This window comes from Elephas maximus, chromosome 19, assembly GCF_024166365.1.
Source record: "Elephas maximus indicus isolate mEleMax1 chromosome 19, mEleMax1 primary haplotype, whole genome shotgun sequence".
Taxonomy (NCBI): Eukaryota; Metazoa; Chordata; class Mammalia; order Proboscidea; family Elephantidae; genus Elephas; species Elephas maximus.
Genome location: NC_064837.1, coordinates 31,473,011 through 31,487,497, shown reverse-complemented (window position 1 = coordinate 31,487,497; position 14,487 = coordinate 31,473,011). Strand labels below are relative to the sequence as shown.

The 14,487-nt window shown below is 37.6% G+C and overlaps 1 protein-coding gene across 11 annotated transcripts in view; it reads right to left on the bottom strand.

Moving 5' to 3' along the window:
* Positions 1–14,487, bottom strand: part of ACACA (acetyl-CoA carboxylase alpha) — a 321,203-nt gene that overhangs the window by 129,132 nt on the left and 177,584 nt on the right. For all 11 annotated transcript variants that reach the window (XM_049859442.1, XM_049859441.1, XM_049859447.1 and 8 more), the window contains 4 exons: positions 14,189–14,302; positions 12,848–12,961; positions 10,905–10,994; positions 8,812–8,930 (listed from right to left, as the gene is read on the bottom strand). In XM_049859442.1, the coding sequence (XP_049715399.1) occupies positions 8,812–8,930; positions 10,905–10,994; positions 12,848–12,961; positions 14,189–14,302 (437 nt within the window). The remainder of the gene's footprint in view (positions 1–8,811; positions 8,931–10,904; positions 10,995–12,847; positions 12,962–14,188; positions 14,303–14,487) is intronic.

The following is a 14,487-nucleotide window of genomic DNA, read 5'->3' as shown; positions in this document are numbered from 1 at the left end:
TGAAATGTATTTACCATGGATTAAAAAAAACAAAAAACAAACTCTATTATAAAATACAATGCAGAATAGTAGTAAAATACAGGTGGATGAAAATTAGTTTAAGCTATATAATATGGTATATATCTTAAGCCTCAATGTGAAATATAATTCTTAAGAATATGCTTAGACAAGATTCTCAGAGACTCTTCTTTCTTTTTCTATTTTACCAAAGGTGTAATAAGGAGGTCCACAGAAATTGATTCCATATTCCCTCCCACTCTAATTGTTTCTCAGGATGTGATAAACCTACAAGCTATCCTCCAAAGAAAATAATTCAGTAAATTGGGTTCCCAGCTACCTGTTCTAAGTCTCTTTAAACATGTTCTTCCTCCCACAGGACAGGGGAAAAGAGAAGGGTGCTATGTACTACGGGAGCTTAAAGGATCTAAAAATAATGCAAGAAGGTAATGATAACTGATTCTTTGACAAGAGTTATGTAAGTTGCTAAAATCAATTAATTGATATTTTCTTAATTAAATGATTTTAGGGTAATAATGATTTTTAAAAATTGCTCTAAGTTTAAAAACTCTAGGCCTCTCATCAACAAAACCTTACCTAAATTCGGCTAGCCCTACAATTTCCTTATAAAGAATGTGCCAAAATCATGAAAGAGAGGCTGGGATAAGGAAGAAAAACTACAAGCCAAGTCTCCTGCATTCGCTTTGATCTCTCTTACCAATTCTTTTTTAATTTGACATTAATCATTTCCTCAACTGAAAAAAATCTTGATTTTCAATGTTAAAAGGGCAAATTTATTCTTGCACCCACAATTTAGGGACACTGTAAGGGGGGTTGATTGGTTGATATTTTAACCTTCTAACATTCTTTTGCCAGCATTTAATCATTGTTGGGGTTTTCCAGCACACAGAGGACTTATTGGGCAGAGCACAGTGGGTGGTGCTGATGATATGTGCGAAGGAGGATAGAGGGAGGAAAATGATACACTTTCCATGGCAGTGAAAGGAGCAGAATAGACTGAGCTGGCCATATAAATAAAAAGCAGTGACATATCACTACACACAAACTGTATACCTTGTGTGATTTGTGAGTAGCAATGCTCTTTGCATCAAACCTGAATCATAGAGTGAATTCGGAAGACAGCAAGAGCAACCTCCTAGTGCAAAAACCTGAAACTCTGCTGTTTGGATTTCTTGAACCTGTCACTCAGGGAAGTGGGTTTCATTTTACAACAGATCCTCAGTTATAAGGCACGTGGCTCTCATTAACACAGGTTCTACAGCAGAGGGAGGCGTGGGTAGGCAGAAAACTAGCTGCAGAGGCTAATGAGAACACATCTTCCTATTAAGATATACAGGATTCTAAAGAAAGGGGCCACCTGTACAGTTTCTTACATGAACCTCAGTTCATAAAGAAGATCTCTACAACTAAAGCAATCTCAGGCTCCATCCATCCAGGATTTTGGAGTTTAGAAATGAGCATAATCTGTCTCAACGGTTAACCCATTCCATAAACTAATAAAATGGTCTCATTGCTTCTGTAGTACACTCTAATCCCTTAGGGAGTCTTCACAGGATTTGGGCCAAGTTTTCAGTAGAAAAGGGCCTGAATTGAAAAGAACAACAAGCCTGCCCTTCTCCATGAGCAATTCTCAAGCTCTCATAGGGAGCCCCCTGCTGCCTTGCTACAGGAATCGTGCACCATCTACACGGTATGGGGTAAAAAACAAAAACTCCCAATATCTCCAGTTTTTAAAGGAATGGCCCTAAATCAATCATGTAAGAGGTAAGTTCAAAGCCAGGCTATTCTCTCCGGTAGAATAAAAATCTTTGGAGTTGTAAGGGTAGTGAGCAGGGATAGAAGGATAAACTGTATATTACCAGTTAAACACTTAGCCATGTCCATAATGATCACTTACTCTGTTTCTTTATACAGGGCTATTTGATTGATTTGAGATATAACAAGTATGGTATTGTACGTACTACTGTGATACACAATAGATCCATAAGGCTAGATTCATGGTCTGCACAATATAAACAACTAAGGAAGAGATTGTATGAGTCAAGAATTCCATTTATGCAGCTAAAGATAAAATCTTCCATATTTCACCACATACTTATCATACAAAAATAGCCAAATTGCTCAATCTCTGATAAAGCAATGGACTGCATTTTCAAATACATAAATGAGATAAAAATTCACTATTCAGAAGTTTGCTGTTTAGACTATTCAAAGCACTTTACCATGATAACTCTTCTGTCATGATGTTGCAAAAAATATCGGCATCACCTTCCCTCTACTATATTAGCTTCATTTTAGAGGTGTGATAACTGAGAAACCAAAGCAGATGCTTTCCAGTGACACTGTTCAATATGGTGTCATAAACCAAAATCTAGACCTGGCATTTTCTCATCTCAGTTCCTGAGACTAGCACTCCACATCGATATAGACCTTAAAGAAGGACAAGAGAAATCCTTTGAATTCTGAGGTTCTTGGCATTAAGTCACTTGTGATTTTATTGATCTGCCTGCCCAGAATGGCTGGCGAGCCTACTTCAATACAAATGCAAAGTCAGAGTTGCTGCCTGCTAGCTGAACCCTCTTTAAGGAATACTGACTTCTTTGGTAGTCACAAGTTCTCTGAGCCTTTTACCATCCCTTCCAGCTGAATTTCATTTTGCTTGATTCTAGTGGGCCCTGAATAAATCTTTTACCGTATAAAAATGCTCCTGCTTCTTTTGCCTTCTAACTTGAAGAAAAAAAAAAAAAAAGGACCCTATATGAAAATGATGTGAATGCATGCAAACAAGCAGGGTTTACATCAAGCTGTGACTGAGAGCCAGTATAGGGCAAATCTTTTGAAAACAGGCAGCAAAGCAGAATCAGAAGAGGCCGGCTGAATAACCTACTAGCAGTCACTAACAGCAGTACCATAGGAGAAAGAGCAATTTGACTGGCTGTGACCAGTGGTGGTCTCCTTGCGTGACCATATTCCTGCAGGAGAATCCAAATCAAAAGCTGTAAAACACATCTGAACCATGTATTTCTATTGGCATCTCTCCCACCAGCCCACTGCAGTTCAGATGCCCTGATTCCACTGCAGAGCTTTAGTTTACATTAAAATGATCATTGCTTCATTCATTTACAGCCCCTCCAAAGCCCCTTCTTTGCTCTGTTGGAAGATTTTGCACTTTCTGAAACAAGTACACCAACAGGGCTACAGCATATTATGGCTGCTTGCTGTATAATTAGCTACAAACCCACAGCACAAAACCACAGGGATTTACAGGTGCCCTGGATTCTGCTTTTCCTTCCCCCTGGGATCAGCTAGTGTTCCTTGACAAGAAAGGACCTTGGGCTACCTTAATAATATATTGAGAGTTTTAAACACGACTCTCCAATCTTACAAGTCTAGAGTGCCAAAATAACACAGCAGAGGCTAGAAGCTGAGCCATGGATACAGGAAAGCACTTTGGTAAGCACTTAAACCTGCTGAGAATCTTCTCTTCTGCCAGATGCTTGCATCTTATCAGTGGACTACCCTGAATGAGGGAGGCAAGCACTGTAGGATTTTATTTATTTATAGCTCATTCTGGCCTGCTAACTACAAGTGCCCCCATTGCTAAAAAATGTTACAAGTTGGATGACTTTTGAGTGTCTCAGTACCGTCCAAAAAGGGGTCCAATGTCTGAGTGTCAAAGATATCAGAATCCTCAAGGATAGCAGCAGGCTGCTGATTAGTCATATGGACAACTTTTGATTTCTAACCTTCACGAAGAAGAAGGTCCACCGACAGCTGAACATTGAAGGTGCCCAGCAGCCTGAACTCAGTCATGACCAAAACATGTGCTATCAGAGAAGTACACAGCCAACCTCTTCTGGATATAAGACATGACAAAAGGAAAGTGCTCGAATTAAAATATGATAACACAGGAGGCCAAATTCACAAGGAGCAAATAGCAGAGAAGGTGTACCACAACCTAACCTAAATAAAACATGGATTTCCATTTAAAAATTGGTGGAAGTAAACACTAATAGGTCCAAAATGTACAGAAACATACAACAAAGTAAACTTAAATCTCCTGGATCAACTTTGATGCTTCTTATTTGACAAAAGTAAAAAAAAAAAAAAAATACTTTCACTGATGTACATATGAAAATCATTTGAAGTTTTAAATTTTGTACTCCCAGACTGTCATAATATATACAGCCATATGCATAGCCACAGAGTTTATGGGATATTATACTTTACATACGTTTGTATAAGTAAAGATATATTCAGGATGATGCTTCACTGTAACATGTCTTTATATCACTAGCACCAATGATAGATAAACGGGTTTCAGAATAGGAAAAAAGACAGACACACATATACTTCTGACTCTAAACCCTGAGCCTCACTGGAGGAAAACAGTAAAAAAAAGAAATGCTGAACAATATAGTAGAGCTCCAGGCTTAATCAATGTAAAATACAGGTATAACTCACTAAAGGGCTGGACTGATAGAATCTTCGACAAGAGAATTAGGTCCTAGAAATCTGGATAATAATAAAATGTTCCCTTAGTGTAGACCAGCTGCTTTGATTATTCCTGCACCAAAAAAAGGACTGAAGAAACCCATTCACTTCTCCTTCAAAAACAACTGCTAACTGGCTACAAATCACCTTTAACAAAAACAAAAACACAGCAAAAATCCTCTTCCCTCAAAAAAATTCTCACACAGTAGGACATAGCTTGTAAATGCTAAGGAGATAAACAAGGAAAAACACACATACATACAAACATACACATGTATCACATATATACAGGTTTCCAACTATGCCTAAGTCAGGAAAACCTCTGCAGCTACTGTTCAGCTGAAGAGAATTTAAGAAGAAAAGGGTAAATCCAGACTAAGAGCTTCCCTGAGTGAAACTCTAATAACGAGCTCCTTTGGTGAATAAGTAAGACCTGGGGATGCAAAACAAGCTGGAACTATAAATACCAGAAAAAATTTGGAAGTCTTGGGTTGAAGATCAAGAAGAAGGTAACAGACGCCTTGATGGAAGCCTACCTAGTAAGAGCGGTGATGCAGGAAGTCACAGAGGTTAGGAATAAAATAAATTATTTAGTAATATGTTGCTGCTTTTTTTTTTTTAATATTGAGAGAAAAAAATACAGTCAAATTATACCGAAATAGATTATTAAATTGAAAAAAAATAACTAAATGTCAAAACGATATAAAGTCCTTATAAGAAATTACAACAACAAAAAAAAGGGTACCAAACATGTTGGCCACACGCTAACTGCCCAAGTGTGCTAAAAAGGAGTGCCTTCTCCCTTAGACGATGCTGCTGTCATTTGCAATGGCAACTGCTTGTGCTTCGCCTTCTCTAAAAGTCAAAACAGGTCCCAATGGGACAGAGGTCTTCAATCCAAACAGTATCTAGGGCATTTTCTTGAAAATATACTCTGTTGCTGTCAGTTTGCAGACAGAGAACCATGTTTCATCCCAACCCGGGGTGCTAAATCTCTAGTCAAAAACAAACTGCAGGAATGGAACTCCACTAGGTGACCCCATAAAAAACAAGACACTAGTCTTGCTTTGATATTACAGCTTACAAGATGCTGGCTTCTAAGGATTTGTTGGACAAATTTAGTCTATGTCAAATGAATGCCTGGCTAGGAATGTGAAGACCAAAGGCCAGGAAAGGAAATGGGAAAAATTCAGTTAAACAAAGTATCTGGTTTTATCCTCTAAAGGATTTTTGGTCTGTTACCCCTAATTGAGAAACAAATCTTTATAAAATTCTGTTTTGTAGTGATAAGTAAAATATGTATGATAAGGCATTAATATGCCTGTTCTTTATTTTCACTGAATAATTTTTAAAGCACACATAAAACATTGTAATGTATTATCTACAGTATCAGGTTTGGTTAATTCCTGTAACTTCTGAGAGCAAGCAACATAACAATAAGAGCTTTTCTCCCTCCAAGAGGCACTATTATTAACATAAAGCAAAGAGGACTCAGTGTTTATTTGTGGTTGTCTTATTTTATTTTTTATCTAGAATGGCACTGCCCAATATGACAGCCACTAGCTACACACAGTGACTGAGTACTTGAAATGTGGCGAGCCCAAATTGAGATACGCCATTAAGTGAAAAATACACTAGGAATTTAAAATTTTAAAGACAGTACAGGAAAAGAACAAAAAAATCTTATTAATAATTTTTTATATTGATGATATGTTGAAATATTATGGATATAATGACTTAAATAAAATGTTAACAAAATTAATTTCACCTGTTTATATGTTTTTTAAATGTGATCAGTACAAAATTTAAATTACATATGTAGCCTGCATTATATTTCTATTCAACAAAGCTGATCTAGAGGTAATGATCCTCAATTATAAGTGTTCATCAGAATTCTCAGCTTTTTTTAAAATAGTATTCATCTAGACTCTAACTGACAATCTTGGGAGTCGCAGCCCCAATGTGTGTATTTTCAAATATTCCTCAGGTAATTCTAAGGTACATCACTAGTTAAGAATCATTAATCTAGTGATTGGTGAACACAATAATGTCCTTAGCCTTAAAGGACTAGAAGTGGAATGGACAGTGGTAGATGGTCTCCAGTAACTTATTTTTGAAGAATAAGAAGCAACATGCTTACTGCCTGCTTATTTAAAAGAATAAGAATAGAAAGAAATAAAAGTACTAGAGTTGGAAGAAAAGTTGGATTTTGGCTCAAAAATAGCAAAAGCTACTGAAAGGAACCTAAGTTTCTTTTTTAAGCAAAAACATTTTTAAGAAAATATAAAATCTTACAAAAGTAAATTCAAGCTGCGAATTTACAATAACCGTCTAAATAAGCTATACTCTAAAACTGAATAGATGATTTTGTGATATATTCCTAAATTAACAAAGGAACTTTGGATCTAAAAAAAAGGATTAAAAAAATTTTAGTATCTTTCTGGTTTTCAGAAAGATTATTTTATCTTTCCTTCTGTATTTTGCCCTTATCTTTACCTTCACATATATATCAGTAATACTGATAATGACAATACTAATAAATCCAAGTAAAAACAGCTTTAAAATCATACACACAACCAAGGAAGACTCTCATATAGGGAGACTACAGGATTACAGTTCTGCTCAAGTCCGGTCTTTATCCACAGGGGTGTATATGCTCAGACGTTTAGAGGGACTAGTTTACAAGTTTGGAAACCACATCAGAAAAAACAGAGATTTGAGCCATTGATGTGGAAAGGTGAAAAAGATCTATTAACAGAGCAGTTAATAAGAATTGCCCTTATTAACTGCTCTGTTAATACATCATTTTTCAGTCACTCTTTCATGAAACTGGACACATATCCTCAAAAAAGTAGGACAAGGAGAGCAATTCAGAAAGACAAGGAGGGAAGGAAATCAAAAGCAGCCCTGGAGCCTGACTACAAATCACTGTCCAAAGGAAAGAGGTAGAAGAAAGCAGAAAGAAAAGGAGACTGCCCTGAGAATTACAAAGAACATTAAGTACAGCATGTAGTTCTCTACAATTATTCAAGGAATGCAGGAAAAGAAAGACTGAGTGCTGAGCCCATGTGTGCCATGAGTACTTCGCCGTTCGCTGAAGGACAACTATTCGTTTCTATAAAATGAGATTCTGAAATCCATAGAGGCAAAAATGTACCGAGAGATGCTTGCTAAATCAAGGATATATGCTTTTCTCTGCCAGCCATAAGGTATTTCTGAGGTACAGAAGTGAAAGAATCTTCTGAGACAAAGAAAAGAAGTACTTTTCTGAAGACGCCACAGCTCTTCTGCTGACCTCTGCTGGATCAACAGTGGCATCCAGTGGCCAGAAACCTCATCACAGACTTCTTTGTCTCTAGGAAGGGTTACTATTGCTTTGGGTGAAGTGGCAATTCAGAACAAAACCATTTCTGGTGTCTATAACTAAAGATCCCCAAAGACATAGTACTTTGTAATACAAAGTGAAGAACTGAAGGCATAAAGAAGAAATGGTGGGGGGCAGGCTAAGATTGGCTGTGGTATTTATATTTCCTGTGGTATTACTAAAAAGAATGAAAATACAGGAGAAGGTGAACAGATGTGTGGGTGAATTTGTAGATTTTCACTGCCTTAGTATAGTTTAAAAGAAGGACAATACAGATAAATGAAGTATTTTCCTTTTAAAGCCAAAGCAATACTGAAACAAATTTCCAAACATATATTTTATTTTTTAAAGGACTTGAGAAGGTAAAAATGGAATTGGCATGGCTTAATTAAGTAATTTACTTATATTTAAGAAGTTTGGTTCTGAAATGTGACCTGTAAAAACAGACTGAATTTCAACTACGAAATTAATGTGTCTGTTTTTAGGGAGATAATAAAACTGGCTCAGATATACCTTTAATCCCTAGCAAACATACAGAAAAGCAAAGCATTCCACCCCAGGTTTTTTTATGTTCCAATTACTGACCTTAAACTGTTTAAAAGACTGGTTTCCTGACAATGTTCCTGCAAGTAAAATGCTAGTAAATTCTTTTTAACTTAAAAGAAAAAAAAACAAAAAACAATGCTGCCTCAATGACAAAATATAAGCAAAAATGAATGGAGTAATGCTTTTATCTGAATTAGGGTATATTTTCTTTTTTAAATTAAAGATCAGAAGAAGTAGGCATCAAAAGGCTCTTCTCCTATGGGTCAAATTTGTTTATTTTCTGCTCCGCGTTTCTAGCTAAAAAAACATGGACTCGTCATACGCTTTTTCCCTTAACCCTCCTGACATAGCTCTGGTTTGCTCAGGTACACATGCCAGCTCAAACTTACCTATTTGGATGAGATGTGGGCAGCATGAACTGAAATTCCACCACGCAGGTGTTGTCTCTAAGCTGGCGGTGTTGTACGCTGTTAAGTTCATAGGCAATATAAGCCCTTCGAACATATACCTGGTTAAAAAATAATCCTCGGTAAATACACTTTGAAAACAGAAACTAAGACATGGCTAGTTCAGGAAAAAGACAGTCTCGAAAAGAGGTTATCTGATGCAGACGTAGGTGGTCTGTGGTGAGAGGAGTCTCAAGGCTCTGTGCATAGCTTGGTTTAACTAATAAAGCTGGAGTTTTAAGGCTGTAACGTCCCTGTGTGGTGCAAATGGCTTGTGCTTGACTATTAACTGAAAGATTGGCAGTTTAAACCCACCCAGTGGCACAGCAGAAGAAAGGCCTGGAGATCTGCTCCCATAAAGATTATAGCCAAGAAAACCCTATGGAGCAGTTCTACTCAGTAACACATGAGGTTGCCATGAGTCGGAATCAACTTGAGGGCAACGGGTTTGGTTTTGACTTTAATACTATAACTATGACTATGTGGAAACAGAACCAGCCTGCCTCTGCTGGACATCTCTAGGTGTACCATAAACCTGCTTTCACGCTAGCCTAAACTCAGGTGGAGGCTTGATCTTGAGCAAAAACGAGCACACAGAAGAGCCACAGCTACTAACTCATTAGTCATGACCATTTCCACAGAAGATAAAAGCAAGCAGTGAGAAAAGTAAGAGGCGCTGAATCTAGGCAATTTAATGAATGAATACCGAAGACAGATACAGTTCAACTCTTTTTACAATCCTGCATCTTTGTTTGCTTTTGTTTCTCTCAATGCCCCAAATTCAATTTTGGATCTTTTATATCCCCAATCCCTAGGCAAAAGCAGTAAAGCATAATTTGATATATAATATCTCAAATGCACTAACTTCAGTGTTGAAGAAACAGCAACAGGAAAAACCATCAGCCCAATCTCAGCCACTTCACAGACAATTTGCCACATACATATTTGTCCTTTTGTGACTGACTATTTCATGCTCCACATCTTCAACGTTTGTCCACGTTGTAGCATGCATCAGGACTTCATTTCTCTTTATGGCTGAGTAATATTCCATTGAATGATGTGCTACATTTTGTTTACCCATTCATCTGTTAATGGATATTTAGGCTATTTTCGTCTTTTGGCTATTGTGGATAGTCCTACAAGGAACAATGTTGGACAAGTATCTTTTTGTATTCCTGCTTCTAATTCTTTTGGGTATGTACCTGGGAGTAGAACTGCTGGATCATATGGTAGTTTTACATTTAACTTTTTGAGGAACCACTAAATTGTTTTCGACGGTGGCTGTTCCATTTTACAATCCCACAAGAAATGGATGAGGGCTCCAATTTCTCCACATCCTCACCAACATCTGTTGTTTATACTTGGCAATTTTACAGCAGTGTTCAGGGCCTACAATTTTTTTACCTGCTGATGTAGCGTGCTGATGAGTAAAAAGTCTTTTGAGTCAGACTGACCTGAGCTCAAATGCAAACTCTACTTATTATCTATGTGATTTTGGATACATCACTTAACCTCTCAAGAGTCTCACTTTCTTCTTACTTTATAAGGTTAGGTGTAGGATTAAGTGAGAAAAATAAAGCACCTAAAACACAGTCCATTAAATGGTATTACCTTCTTTCCTATGAGGAAATATTCCTTAAGAGCTGCCTGACAATTCAAAATATTAACTAAAATTTAATTTGATCAGAAACACATAATGTAAGGTTACACATGTTCTGATTAGCCATGTTTTTTCATTCATTGTGTTATGGAGAATCCTAATTCATTATGAAGTAGGAGAATTCAAATACCTGGAAAATACAGACTACTGAAAAATGCTGGCAGCTATTTTCCTGTGACTGGAGCTAGAAGCTAGCAATGAGTTCAGATGAAACACTTGGGTTATGTGTTATGTATATTTTTACAATAAAAAATTCAGTTTAATTTAAAAAGCCTTGTGATCAAAGAAAAAGAACTGATACAATAGCCAAATGGACAGAGTAAATCAGCTAGAAACAAAGAAAAAGGTAATGTGTCACATTACCATAAAAACTTACCTCCAGAGCTGCCATCCTCACTACCTGGTTGCTGTGATAGAAGAAGTTGGGTAGGACATCAAAAATAGATGTTTCAGACAAGATGAGTTTCTGGAAAGTATAAAGACAGGCTTAAGTTACTACATTCCTAGAGAGAACAATTTCAGTAGATACTATTTGGCATTCAAAGCAGCTAGTGAAACCTAAGAATTTTTTTCTATGAATACCATATATGAGCTTAATCTCATTGTGCCTCAGTTTCCTCAACTACAAAATGGGGAAAATAATAGCTCCTGTCATCATACAGCTGTTGTGAGGATTCTATGAGTTAATATATGTATAATCCTTAAAATAATGCATTAATGATATGCTACTATGTTTATGACTGTTATTATCCTTTCTGACATACATCTGTACCGCTCTTCCTAAATGTCTCATAACTCCACTACAGTAAACCTTGTGGTTCCTAGATTTCAAGTATGAATCAAGTAAGTAAAAATGTCCATTCTTCTCCTTCTACTTTCCCTGGAAAGAAATCTAGAGAAAGCCTGAAGAGCCCCTTTGCCAGATATAACAATAGTATGGTTCCAGGAAGAAAAACAGAAAGTCACTCCTAAGAAAATGATGTTGTTTAAAAAATAATAGTCAAGGTCTTTCCAATTTGTAATAAAATTAGCCGATACTCTATTACAAAATTGGCTGTTCATAAAACTTAATAGTAAGCATTAAAATAAATGATATTTAAATAGTTTTGCCTCCAGAAGGATAACAACTATCTATGTATACATCTGGAGCCCTGATGGCACGGTGGTTAAGAGATTGGCTGCTCACCAAAAGGTCAGCAGTTCAACTCCACCAACCACTCCTTGGAAACCCAATGGGCAGTTCTAATCTGTCCTATATGGTCGCTATGAGTTGGAATCTACTCGGTGGCAATGGGTTATATACACATCTGATTCAAATATCAGAAATCAACCGGGGCTGCCACGGAATTCTGACCTAGAAAACTTTCTAGGAAAAGCACAAGGGGCAAAGACTTCAGTAGGCAGGCCTATTTGATCTTTATTTGTTTTTAATTGCATTGTGCTTTAGGTGAAAGTTTATAGCTCAAATCGGTTTCTCATTCAAAGATTTACATACATATTGTTTTGTGACACTGGTTGCAATCCCTGTAATGTGACAGTACTCTCCCCCTTTCCACTCGGGTTTCCCCATGTCTATTTGTCAGTTTTCCTGTCCCTTCCTGCCTTCTCGTCTTGCTTTTGGGCAGGAGTTGGCCATTTGGTCTCATATATTTGATAGAACTAAGAAGCCCATTCCTCATGTGTGTTATTGTTTGTTTTATAGGCCTGTCTAATCTTTGTCTGAAAAGTGGGCTTCAGGAGTGGCTTCAATTCTGAGTTAGCAGAGTTTCTGAGACTTTTGTGAGTTTGAATTTTGTTCAACATTTTTCTCCTGCTCTGTCCGGAACTCTCTATTATGATCCCTGTCAAAGAAGTTGGTGGCAGTAGCTGGGCAGCATCTAGTTCTTCTGGGCTTAGGCTGGTGGAGGCTGTGGTTCACGTGAGCCTTTAGTCCTTTAGGCTAATATTTTCCTTGTGTCTTTGGTTTTCTTCATTCTCCTTTGCTCATGATGGGATGGGACCAATAGATGGCCGTTTGCAAGCTTTTAAGACCCCAGATGCTACTCACCAAAGTAGGATATAGAACATTTTCTTTATGAACTATGTTATGCTAATTGACCTAGATGTCTCCCACTATTTGATTTTTAAGCTAAATCACAATTCTAACAGCACTGCATGGAAAAAAAAATTCATAAATATAAATTGTTTTTAAAAATCAAGGTATAAAATTTCATTACACTGAAAATCAAAATTGATTGACTGATTGATTGATTAATTAAACTATGCTTGGACATAAAAGGGACAAGACTGCAAAGTGATAGAAAAGGGTTATAAATATACCTGCAGGTTCTCAATGCAAAACTGATGTCCGTACATGTCAATAGCTGATAGGAAGATAGACTCTACTTGGTTATGGCGAAGCTCATATGATGGCAAATGGGAGGCAATAAGAACCTGGAGTGAGGGCAAAATAAGAGGCATAAGTTCCTAAGGGAGTGATTATTCTAGGCTCCTATTAGGCAGCTCTGATACAAAAGCAATAAATATAAATCTGTAAGTGCAGGCATCAGAGATAAAACAGAGACCAAGTAAAACAACTTCTAGGTTCTGTAACATAAAGCCAATGCCACCAAATACGGAATCTCAGCTGACTCTCACCATGATTTGCGTTGTGGGCGATTTCCCACGGGGGTAGGGGGAAGGGAGAGAAAACAGCTTCAATCAAGTTCCATCAGTGCATGTGATTTACCATCGCAAAGCTGCTAGTCCTGGGGACTGCATGACTAGCTGTTAATTGGGAATCAGATCTGGCAGGGAGCAGCTGGGGGGAAGGTGGTTGCAGGAGATCTAACTAGCTTTTTGCAACTTAGAAGCAGAAAGAAAGACTAGGAAAAGCTGCTCTGACAACCCCAGGTACTCAGCACCAAGGAGATGTCAGGAAGTAACACCAATGCATGTGAGGAGCAGAGAGAGTGAAAGCAGTGTCGCAAACAAACAGGGACACAGTAGGACCTGAATACCCTCAGCAGGTCACTGAGAGGTTCAATAACTCTGGATAGTTCAGTGACATGGATACAATTGTAGAGAAAGCAGAAGGTCATTGAACAGCTTCAAATGCTGCTTCCTTGTCATGCCCATGCACTGAAACACAAAGGGAGCGCCAGCTCACCGGTTGCCTGCTGAAACCTTTTGGAATGGAAATGAAGACTGCAGGGTGAAGTGAACTGGACTTCTCTGGGGTTGTTCTGATTGCTAGTGACTAAGATGCATTTCATTATCTTTGTTTCCAGACTTGATTTTTTTCCTATATACTTAAAAGTTTTCATCTGCTTCTAAGGTCTCTTTGGGAACTCAGAAATTGAGTCTATTTCCTTCCCTTAGTTTCCTTTTCTCCACCTTACCCTGATATACTACCACAGGGCTACTAGGGAAGGTAGGGAATAACACCAGTATTTTTTAATGGGGAAAGGAGTCCTATTTAATAAGACTCACGTTAATCTTTTCCCTTCTCTTTAAAAAACATATACCACATGAAAAAATTTGTTCTCAGGGCAATGCAATATAAATAGAAAATTGCGTGGTCTTTTCTCATGCGACTGAATTAAAGAAGTTCATTGTGTCTAGGACAGCCCAACCTATGAAAATCATTCCTCACTCACCACAGCCAACAAATGTCCTTACCTGGCGTGCTCGAAGTGCCACTTTAGCATTGGTAGTCTTACTGAGTTGGGTTAGCTCTGTGAGGATATTCAGCAGCTCATCAGTGAGAGTAGGGTCTCGGCCACACAACTGATCCTAATTATTAAAGAACATACACATTAAAAAGAACTGAGATGAATAGGACTTTGAAATGGGGAAAGAGAAAAAAATCAAAGTGACATAGTCGGATTAACAAGAAAATGCAAAATTCCTGTTATCTTTATCCTCAACAAGTGGTTAAGGAGATCTCATAGGAGGTGGCTGCTAAGAAGAAGCCCAAA